The 11,072-nt window shown below is 36.6% G+C and overlaps 1 protein-coding gene across 3 annotated transcripts in view; it reads left to right on the forward strand.

Annotated features, from left to right (window-relative positions):
- The window catches only part of LOC122069159 (65-kDa microtubule-associated protein 5), a 14,481-nt gene extending 3,860 nt beyond the window's left edge, over positions 1-10,621 (forward strand). Inside the window, exons 5-12 of one of the 3 annotated variants that reach the window (XM_042633108.1) lie at positions 5,775-5,930; positions 6,035-6,194; positions 7,156-7,307; positions 8,574-8,661; positions 8,746-8,819; positions 8,908-8,982; positions 9,624-9,894; positions 10,108-10,621. In XM_042633108.1, coding sequence (XP_042489042.1) covers positions 5,775-5,930; positions 6,035-6,194; positions 7,156-7,307; positions 8,574-8,661; positions 8,746-8,819; positions 8,908-8,982; positions 9,624-9,894; positions 10,108-10,112 — 981 coding nt within the window. In that variant the 3' untranslated portion in view covers positions 10,113-10,621. Of the gene's footprint in view, positions 1-5,774; positions 5,931-6,034; positions 6,195-7,155; positions 7,308-8,573; positions 8,662-8,745; positions 8,820-8,907; positions 8,983-9,623; positions 10,085-10,107 lie in introns of those variants that run through there. The other 2 variants (XM_042633106.1, XM_042633107.1) reach the window with 2 other exon arrangements.
- Positions 10,622-11,072: the final 451 nt, after the last annotated feature.

Below are 11,072 nucleotides of genomic sequence, written 5' to 3' on the forward strand. Positions count from 1 at the left end.
CCCCCCAAAAAAAAAAAAAAGAAGAAAAAACCCCTCTGGAACCAGGGTTTATCAAAAACCTTGATCTGAAGAGGCAAGTGACCTTGAAACAATCTTCCACATAGGATTACATCACCATGCATTGGTCATAGGGCAGGAAGCAGATCGCATCACCATCAATAGCTCGAACCGCAGAGAGGAAAAAAAATGCACAGATAAACAGGGAGAAAACTTGCGCAGGTTTATAATTCTGGTCAGATAATTCTGATCTTCCACTGCATGGATTGAATATATAAACAGAATTAACATATGAAACCCTTGTTTTCACATTCTCACAACTATCTTATTGCACATAGAGAGATGCATTGGTTGCTGCGAACCACAAGGAGAAAACCCTAGAAGAATCTCCAAAAGAAAAGTAGAATTACAATACTGATTCCTTATTGGTCTGATACCGTGCTGCTATATCGGGAAGAAGAAGCCAGTGCATGCACATTTATTGAGAGGAGAAAGGAGGAAGAGAGAAGAGAGAATACAGAAGCCCCTTGTTGGCAGCAAAATACCCAAACTGTGAACCCCAAATCTTATTTTCAAGTCAATAAATGTATGACCATAATAAATGACAGACTTATGTGGTACAATGACACATATGCCCATCAAGGATAAATATGACAAAAACACCCCGTAGCCTATCGTTGACATTATTATAGGGGGGACTTAGTTAGCATAAAAAATGACATCTTCTTCACCATTTCAACAAGTTTTGGTGAATCACATTGCTCAAATTTTGGACTGAAATAGATTTGGGTGTGAAAGAGGTAAGTTGCTGATCTCTCTCTTTTTTCTTGCTCTTTTTATTTTTTAAATTATGCATGCATCACTAGATTAGGTAAAAATGACTCAAATCCTTGCATCAAACTTGGTTAATTGAAAGGATTTAAGCATATAATGTATGATTTTAAAATTTGTGATATTCTTGTGCAAAAATCTAATATTATACTTTGAGTGATCTATGGGGAAAAGATCCCCACGATGCCAGCACAAAACCAAAACTGCCGCCCTCACCCGTTTGCACCCCCAGGAAATGTCCTAAATATCTCTTTATTTGATGAGTTTCCTGTAATACCCCCTGCAATGCCCGAAACTGCACACAATCGTTGGTGGGAATCTACTCCCTTGATTTATATATGATCCTCTTTGATTTGTAGTAATTTTCTGATGCAGATTAGTAACCAAAATAGGCTTGTTTTATTAGGAATAAGCCTAGGGTTGGGTTGTATATGTGTTGGGCCTTCAGTCTATATGGTTTGGAGTGTATTGGACCACTTTTATGGGTCTAAAAGAGGGGTTCTAAGATTAAGTATGGGATTACTAGTTGTTTTCTATTTTCATTAGTTTCCTTTTTAGATGGGGTTATTTAGTTTATAATTTCAGTACCTAGTTAGTTTCTAATTTCTTATTTCCTAGTTTCTATTTTTAATTTTAGTAACTAGAGGTCTTGTGTTTATTTAGGGCCCGTTTGATAACGTTTCTGTTATTTCTGTTTCAAGAAACGGGAGAAACATAAATTTCTGTTTCTAGAAACAGAAACGGAATTGAAGGTGTTTGACAAGTCACGTTTCCAGAAGTCGATAGTAACCAGCGAAAGAATGGCCACGAGTCGTTTCCAGAAACGACGAAACAAGTTCTGCTTCTTTTGCCTGGGTCGTTTCTTAAACCATAAATAGATAGAAATTTCAATTTCTATTTATGAAAACAAGTGAAACGAAACAGTTTTATCAAATTCTTTTTGTTTCGTTTCTTCCATTTTTGGACACAGAAACAACAGAAACGCGTTTCTTAAAATGTTATCAAACAGGCCCTTAGTTTCCTATTTCAGTTTTTGGAAACTAAAGGTAGTTTCTATTTCTTGTAATCATCCCATCATTATTATAAATAAAGGAGAGGGCTCCCATTAAACCTCGAACGATTTTTGATTATTGAAAAAAAAACTGTTGTTGGTCGTCGTTATGCTTCTACTGGTTTTCTCTGTGTGTCTGATCACAGAACAAGAGGCTGGTGTCTGATCCAGTTGACACTCTATGGTGTGAAGCCCGAGTGGATTCTTTGCTGTTCTCGAAGTACTTTTTCTGGTTTATTCTTAGGATCTATTGCTGCTATGCATTACAAGTATTTCTCTTATTCTCACATCGGTTTGGTCCAGGCGATAGACATTCTGGGCGGTAATTTCGATCTGCTATTCTGCCCCAACCCCTGCCTCTCTCTAGCTGATATTTTGACAGGAGGTTACCCTCCTGTAGAGGGAGGTTTGATCCAGATTGGAGCCCCATTTGATCAGTGGTTAGTGAGATATCTAAAATCTCCTTTATTTTTGTCTTTTAGTGGCTTGTTGTGTCCAGAACTGATACCGATTGGTGTGATTGAATTTGTACTGTTGTTTTAAGACTTTGGTTCTTGTTTACTGTTAATTTGAACCTATATGATCTATTGGAAGTCCTTGGTTGTGGTTATCTAATTATTACTGTTCTGTCCTAGCCGATACTGATGGTCTGAGATTGATGGACTGCGGAATTATTATTGTTCTGCTAGTTTGTTTGTTACTGGTGTGTTGGGTATTTGGTTGTTTTTTGGTTTACAAGTTCTTGGATATTGGGTCTAGTTTGGGTGTTCAAATCTAGTCCTACATTATATATATATATATATATTTTTTAAATTTGCCTATTTTTTTACTTGTAGTGCTTTTTCCCCCTTTTATACATAATATATTTTTAGATATTGCATATGAATATTTTTTTATGCTTGAAAAATATAGTTTGCGTGTATCCTAAACATTTTCATGCGTTTCTTGACCACTAGGTCTCCTACAAGATTAACTAACTAGGTAGGGTTAACTCAAGGGGCTTAGGTAGATAGGACCAAAGAAACTCGGCAACAAGATTAAGCATGCAAGATAAAATGAGACTAATAAACAAAGTAGCCAAAAAGCAATAATAATCTAGACGGAAAAACACATAAATTCTTACTCAATTTTCAAGTGGGGACATGGGGAAGGGAACAAACGACATACGAATGTTAGGTTCAGCACAAATCAATCTAGATACCCAAATTAGATAAGCAAACAATCAATATCCTCTAGCAACCAACTAAAGTAGAAAATCAGCAAGGGTTCTTTGGAGATATAACAGTGACGAAACAACTTAAACAACCGGTAAAAATAGGCATAAACAAAGGGCAAAGGCTGGCTTCAACGCCAATGGGCTGCAATATATAATAGAGATTAATGGAGGTGGGGAGGGTTTAGTTAATGTTTTACCATACTGCTGTTCAGATCTGAGGAGAGAAGAAGTGATCAAGGTCCTTCAAAATAAAGAAGTGCAGTCCACCTTTAGTTGATGAAGACAAATCCAGCCGATTGTAGAGAGATCAGCACCAGCGGAGAGTAAACAACAACCGAGAGTAGCAGCAGCCGAGGGTAGCAGCAGCAGTGATGTAATGGCAGCAATGTGTAGCAGCAGCAGTGATGTAATGGCAGTAGTGTATAGCAGCGGCAGTGAGGTAATGGCAGCAGTGTGTAGCAGCAGCAGTATTATAATAGCAGCAGTATATAGCAGCAGCAACAATGACGTAATGGCAGCAGTGTGTAGCAGCAACAGTGAGCATCGATGGGGGAGATCAGCAGCAACAAAAACAACAGCAGAAAAATAAGAATGGAAAAAAAAAGAGAGGGAGGCGAGACAAGAAAGAAAAGAGAAGAGAGAGCCGAGAGACTAAGAGAAGAAAGAGGCGAGAGAGAAAAGTGAGAAAAACGAGAGAGAGAGAGAACCGTGAGAAGGGTGGGGGTTTGCTCTCGGCCTTTTTTTCAATTAACATTCATTCCCTTCAACTGTGGCCTAAGCCATTACATAAATATCAATTTAGTTACTAAAAATAAAAAGAGTCAATTGACTAGTAAATAAAGATTTCCTAAAAACTAATCAACCAATAAAGTAGTTTCCTAATTAATTAAAAGATTAACAAGGAAAAGAATATACTACAAATAAACTACTAAACTAATAACTAATGGGGCCCACAAGATCTGCTAAAATCTGGAAAGAGAAAGGGACTCGATCCAGGTTGGAATGGCTGGATCGAGCTTTCCTTCTTCCTCCTTTTTTCTTCTTCTTTCTATTCTTCCAGCCACAAAGATGGCTGCTTCTTCTTCTTCTTGCACTTGTACACCTTGATGTCTCCATCACATAGGGCTTTTGTTTTGGTGAGTTTTGGATCTGGTTATTTTGGTACTCTTTTACATTTGTTGAGTTGTCTCGGGGAGGAATTTTAAGCCGTGTTGGGTTGACTCTTGGTTTTGGTTGATTCGGTGAGATTTAGGCTCGGCAATTTTGAGGTGAAACGATGGCAGAATCTCCGTCTGTAGCACCCATGTAGGAGGTTGGTCTCAAGGAAGCAAATCATTTTTGTGCCCACAGTATTTGCCTCCTTGACAGAGTTAAAAACACAGAGAAACTTTTAAATTAAAGCACAAACTCAAGCGCACCAAGGAACTCACAGAAGTTGATGAATTCCTCTCTCTCTCTCTCTCTCTCTCATACACGCACACATACCTTGAAATTGTCAGAGAGGTCATTGACAGAGCTCATTTGGACAATGACAACTCTCACTGTGTTGGCCATAGAGCATTGATGAGGTCGGCACTGCCTTGAATGGTTCCAACGGTAAAGGCGGGATTGCTAGCAAAGAAGAAAAACATTCCGGCTATGGAATAGATGGTCAAACCCTAGATATGGGGATTTCCCCAAATCTCCACAGTTCAAGCGCAAAACATGATGAGTTTGAGTTGCTAGGTTGCGTAGATCTTTCTTCAAAGTTGCGGATCTTCTTCGGAGTAAGTTGCAGGTTGTTCTTCAGAGTTGGAGCAAGACATTGAACCACAAGAGCTTTTGGGGGTTAATTGGGGGGGGGGGGAGAAGGGTAGCTTTGTAAGTTTACCCATATTGATGGCAATTTGGCCATTTCAAAAATTTTAACCTCATGATGTCACACTATACTTAACCTCTAATCACTAACGGAGTGGACTTGGTAGTAAAAAGTCAATATCTTGGGGGGGAAGTCAGTTACACTTTTCAAACATAGGTGGTGTGAGTTGTCAGAATCTCTAGGGGAGATCAATGTAATTTACTCTATAAGAAAAATAATTTGTTGGTAGTTAAAATAGGTGAAGTACTATCCTTCTAACATTCCTCTGTAAGAGTTGTGGCTTTGAATGTAGTTGATCCTACATTGGATTGAAAGCTATACAACATTAGAGTTGACAAGATGCTCACTTTGACATCCAATGCTCAATTTTCTCTCTGCTAATGTATAATCTTAAACTAGCAAGGCATTCGTTACTCTTATTATCTTTACAATTATGATCTTCTAGTAATTATCTTGTGTCTCTTAATTGCTCTCCCGCATATGTGCACTTGCGCGCGTGCACGCACACACGCACACGTACACACACAGATATTTGAGTTAGAACTTTCAGATACATGGTTATCGTCTTATTGTAGTTATGATTATGATATTAGCTTAATTGGAGGCACCCTATGTATGCTTCCTAATTTTGAAAGGTTTACGTCTTTTTTCCTTTTGAAGAACTACCTCAGGTGCAACATAAGGCACATATATTTGCATGGCTATTTCTTATGTCTATGGGTAAACTGAGATGTGAAAAGCTGTTGAATTTTGGATTCTGCTGTATACTTTTTGTGAAGAAATTTGATTTGGCAGTATCCATGTCTTTTGTTTTGATGTAGCTTCAAGATTTGGGGAGCACGCTCATGGAATTGTGGAATCTCATGGACACTCCTGTTGATGAGCAAAAAAGATTTGACCATGTTACTTCTTTGATTTCTGCCTCCGTCAGTGATGTCCCAAGGCAAGAAAGTCTTGCCCTTGGTGTCATTGAGGAGGTGAACCTTCTTATTCTTTGAAATTTGTTAGAAATTTAATTTTTTTGTTCCTATAATATGTGATATCGATGCCCTTTATTATGATTGTTCTGTTTTATTGCCAGACGGAGGTTGAAGTTGAGAGATTGAATATTCTGAAAACTAGCAAGATGAAGGAATTGATCTTGAAGAAGCAGAATGAACTTGAAGAAATCTGCAGGGAGGTTCATTTGGACGTAGATAGTGATTCAGCTCGGCAGATTCTCATGAGCCTTATTGATTCTGGTTTAACAATAATCACACTGCATTAATTAGTCTTAGTTTTTAATCTTGTTAAACTTTGGAAGCCTTATTTATTTTTAGCATACCCCATTTTTTAAATAAACTTATATATATTTCATGATTCTGATTTTTGGTTCCTCCTATTCAGTTCTCTACAAGAGGATAAGTGGAGTTTCTTTTAGTTTTTTTTTTTTCGGTGAATAAGCTTCTTTAGTTTTATTTTCCTTCAATAGCTCTCTTTGTGTTTGTAAACTACTTTTGTAACTTATTATGAATCTTGGAGTCCACATTTATTTTTCCTTTTGGCTAATAACATTTAATAGGTTAGAAATTAAAAAATTCTTTTGTTAAAATTTTAAAGTAAAATGTTTCTACAGGGGATACTTATCTTCATCGATTTTGAATATAATAGTTTAGCATGCCTTCATTGGACTCTTTGTGCTTGATGTTTCAGAAAGGGGAAAAAAGATCCAGAGCAGAAGTTTGGGTAGGTGTTAGCAGCACAAACGTGTTGCCAAGCTTGACAAGGTCCCACATAATATGTGCCGTGTGGCATTTCATCTTATCCTTAAAATTTGTTGCAGAAATAGGAACCACCATCCCTTATCTACTTATAAAATTTCAACCTAATTCAAGTATTATACATGGAGAAAAAACATATTAATATATAATTAAAAATAAAAAAAAATGAGCCAAAATTATGAACATTCCAAAGTACATGAATAATTGCATACAAATTGGTCATATGATTGAATTTCGCCACGAAATTTTACATGTGAGTAATCTATGAGAGACCCTACATATCCATATGGCTGAAAGATGCCACATCAATAGTCACATGGCTAAAAGCCATTGGGATGTGTTGTTAAGCTGGAACTTGTTGGTGCTACTACTTGGGATTTTTTTTTTTGAGTATAATTAGAATGGGAATAGTAAGTCTTTTCTTTGTAAATGCTTTTCACAGGGAATGTTGATCTATCTGATTTGCTAGCAAGTATGGATAATCGAGTTGCAAAAGCTAAAGAGCAAGCGCTAACTAGAAAGGAAATTTTGGATAAAGTCGAAAAATGGACATTTTCTTGTGAGGAGGAAAGTTGGCTTGATGACTATGAAAGGGTAACTTAACTATACATTTTTTCTTATTTATGTAATTATTTCAGTTAATCATGGTAATTCTAGTAAATTGTAAGCACATAGCCTCCAACAAGATTTACTGAATTGTTCATTCTATAGAAGATTTGAGGTTCTCTGCGTGTCTGCTATTTGCATCCGTATAGTTTATTTTTGCTTAATTTTCTTTTCAACTTTATTTTCATTTTTAATTAAATGTGGTTATTATATATCTGTTTGTATGTTTGTGATCTATTCAAAAAGCCGATTCTTCCATTTATGCTTTGAACTTCTGTATTATTTAAGCGAATGTTAACTGCTACAACATCTCTTGCCTTATTTTTATAATTTCATATAGGCATTGTGTTTGAGGGTGATTTTTGTCTATTCCTTCTATGGAATATATGTTTTGTAGTTTGGTAAATGGAACAGCATATGAAATATTAAGTTGTTCTAGTAATCGAATTAGGTATAATTGTACAGCTAATGTTTTGTTCCTGTTTGTCAGTGTTCGTTTTCATTCTCTATGCATAGCTTAAATTAGGTTACTTGTAAAACTTGTCAACAGTTTGACCTTATTAACCTTGTGATGAGCTTGATCCAGGGTTAAGTGCATTGCATTTATGTATTTAAGTTTAGAGGATAAGTGCATATGGTGCCCTATGCAGTCTGAGAAGAACAATTTATGATAGAAAAGAGAAAGGGAAGATTCTACCGAAGTGAGCAGATCAATGTCTAGAAAACTACTATTTCCCCAAATGAAATTCCTCCTGTGATGACAGTTCTTTAGAACTCAATGATTCAACCTTGGACTCACTGCAGTTGGTTTAATCAGATGTTGGTAAAATTAGTGACCCTCTCTTTGTTTTTTTTTTCAGTTCATGGATGAGTTGAATTATACGACTTGATCAAATTCATCCCTTGAGTTCTATCTTCAGTATGTTCTACATCAGCTGAAAGGCTATGAACATCAGTTGGACATAAGAAACTGCTTACTGCATTTGGATATTTCGCCAAAAAACTTTTCTTAGAATGTCATAGTTTTATTTCTTGTTAAATGGATATATTTTAAACCATTAGTATAACTCCTATCACTCTACTTCGTTCACTGGTATAATGACGTTTCTTTGTCAAATAAAAGTATATATATTTTTTTTTTGGAACTTTCAAGCCATTGCTTTATTATTTTTGAATGTTTTGAGCCCATCTATTGAAATAGTTTGTTGAATTGATGAAACACAGTTAAACAATCGTTTTGTTTTGATTTTGTAGGATCAAAATCGGTATAGTGCTGGCAGAGGGGCACATAAAAATTTGAAACGTGCAGAGAAAGCACGGATATTAGTCGGCAAAATACCATGTGAGACTGTTTCTGTGCTATTAACATTTGTCCGAGTTGCTTCAAGTTTTTTGAGTCATTAACTCTCAAAACAATCATTTGCAGCTCTCATTGAGAATTTGACAACCAGAGTTAAAGCATGGGAGGAGGAGAAAGGAATCAAATTCATGTATGGCAAGGTGCGGGCCAAGTCAGTATTTGGTATTAATTAATTTGTAAAGTCCGAGTTTGTAACCTAAAAAATCTAGCTTTTATTTCATATTTCAGGTTCCCTTACTACAGAACTTAGAGGAATATAGAGTACTGCGCCAGGAGAGAGAAGAGGATAAACGAAGAAATCGGGTATGTTTCCATTGTCTTTGATAGTCTCTTCCTTTCCCTTTGTGATGTTCATGTTCATCTAAGTGATTTACAGTTCTACCCCATTCATCTAAGTGTTCTCCTTCCTTAGATAGTCAAGCCTCACAACTAGAATTGTCCAACAACATAACATTGCTGAATCATTGCGGTTCCCTTTTCTATGAAATCTGTCACTAAAAAATGTCTGAGTTTTTTTTGACAGTCAAAAGTCTATGCAAAAGATTCAAGGGAAAGTGCATAAATACTGGTTTATGACCACCGATTGGATTTATTTGGTATTGGGTCCAAAATTATGCATCTGTTCATTTTATTGGTGTCGTTATTTTATTGATGGTTTCTGATGTATTCCAGTCTGGATGCATTGATTGCTTATAATTTATGATTCATTGAGTAATTCCAAGACCTCCATAGTTGGCAGTACTTAGACTTTGCTTCAGATCAAAGAATCCAAAACGGGTGTTCTATAAATTACATCTGTCGCTGATTGTTTAGTTTCTCAAGGATGAAATCATGATTGTACTTGTAGCCATTATTACTGATTCATTGTGAAAGTAAAAGAATTTCAAAGACATGAACAAAATAGAAAGCCATGATGCATTAGAGTTCTGATTATTCTTTCACAGGAACAGAAGCGGTTACAGGAGCAGCTCACTGCAGAACAAGAGGCACTCTTTGGGTCAAAACCAAGCCCAATGAGGCCACCTATATTGAGAAAGCCTTTGGGTCAGAGCACCAACTCGAATACAATCATTGGAACTCCAACAGGTCGCCGAATGGCAACTCCTTCAGGTCATCATGTGATCTCAGCAGGCAAGGAACGAAAAGACAATGGCAAGATTGGTGCTGTAATTCCTGTGAACTATGTTGCTCTTCCCAAGGATGATTCAGTATCACGTAATGCTTCAGCTGTTGTATTTCCTTGACTGTTCTGCTGTTCACAGTTATTTGAATTATAGTTTTAGGCAGGAGGCAATATAGTTGATAATGTCAAACTTCTTTGTTCACCATCCACTAATTGGTAGTGGTTTTGTATCATTGAATGCTCTTGAGTTTGGTGCATTAATTCAGATAACAGGTGATGTGATACTGTGCTTCTTGCTGATTCAGATTGAAGGAGTTAAAAAGAGCCAGGGGTAGGCCTAAAGCGACTCTAGGAGAAGTGGTGAGACATGCATAAATTAGAACAATTAATAAGTATGGTTTAAATAGAACTGGAGATAAAAGATCCATGTAGCCGACCCCATTTAGTTGGGATAAAGCTGAGTTGAGTTAATTTGATACCGTGCTTCTTGCTGTATGTCTGTCAGAAAGCAATTTGTTTGGACACAAAACGAAGATTCTGGATCCAATTGTCATTGACCATCTGATGAGCTATGAGCTAAACGGGTGCAATTGATATTCTGGATTTAAGAAAAAATTTCTGGTTTGAGTTTTGGACTGTGGGTTACACAATAAGGAACAGTCCTTGACTTCATTAGTTCTCTTAGTACGAGGTTTAAACACCTTGCAACTGAGAATGTCTAACCAAATTGGTCCATGTATGATGTATCTACCTCTTTGTTGCATGGTGACATTGTGATTTAAGACTCCATTCAATATTCAAATCCCTGTTCTCTAGTCATTCCTAGAAAATATATGTTTATTTTTATGTTTTGTTGAATAAGTTTTTGTGTTTTTACTGTCCCTCGAGTTAAGAATGGCAGTGGAAAGGGTTAAAAGTGTGACTCTACTGCCTCACCCTTTTGGGAATGTTTACTGGGGTTGTTGCTCAGGTTTATTTCATAAACCCAACTACCCAAGGTAGGTCTGAGTTACTTCTGAACATTGCTTTTTATTGAGGTTTGTTTTTCATTTTCTTTTTAAGTACCAAGTATTAATTGTTTGACTTTTTTCCTTTCCGTTTTATCTTGTTCATAGGCATCAGCAGGGTAATTGTCTGAAAAAAGTAGGATTGAAGTCCTGGTAATCAGTTATTTTGCAGATCAGCATAAAGGAAGGTACTTAAAAAAGTATCTAATGAGGAGAAGAACCTAATCCAGTAACTCGAATCTCAGTAACTCAGCTTTGTGGCC

This window comes from Macadamia integrifolia, unplaced genomic scaffold, assembly GCF_013358625.1.
Source record: "Macadamia integrifolia cultivar HAES 741 unplaced genomic scaffold, SCU_Mint_v3 scaffold540, whole genome shotgun sequence".
Taxonomy (NCBI): Eukaryota; Viridiplantae; Streptophyta; class Magnoliopsida; order Proteales; family Proteaceae; genus Macadamia; species Macadamia integrifolia.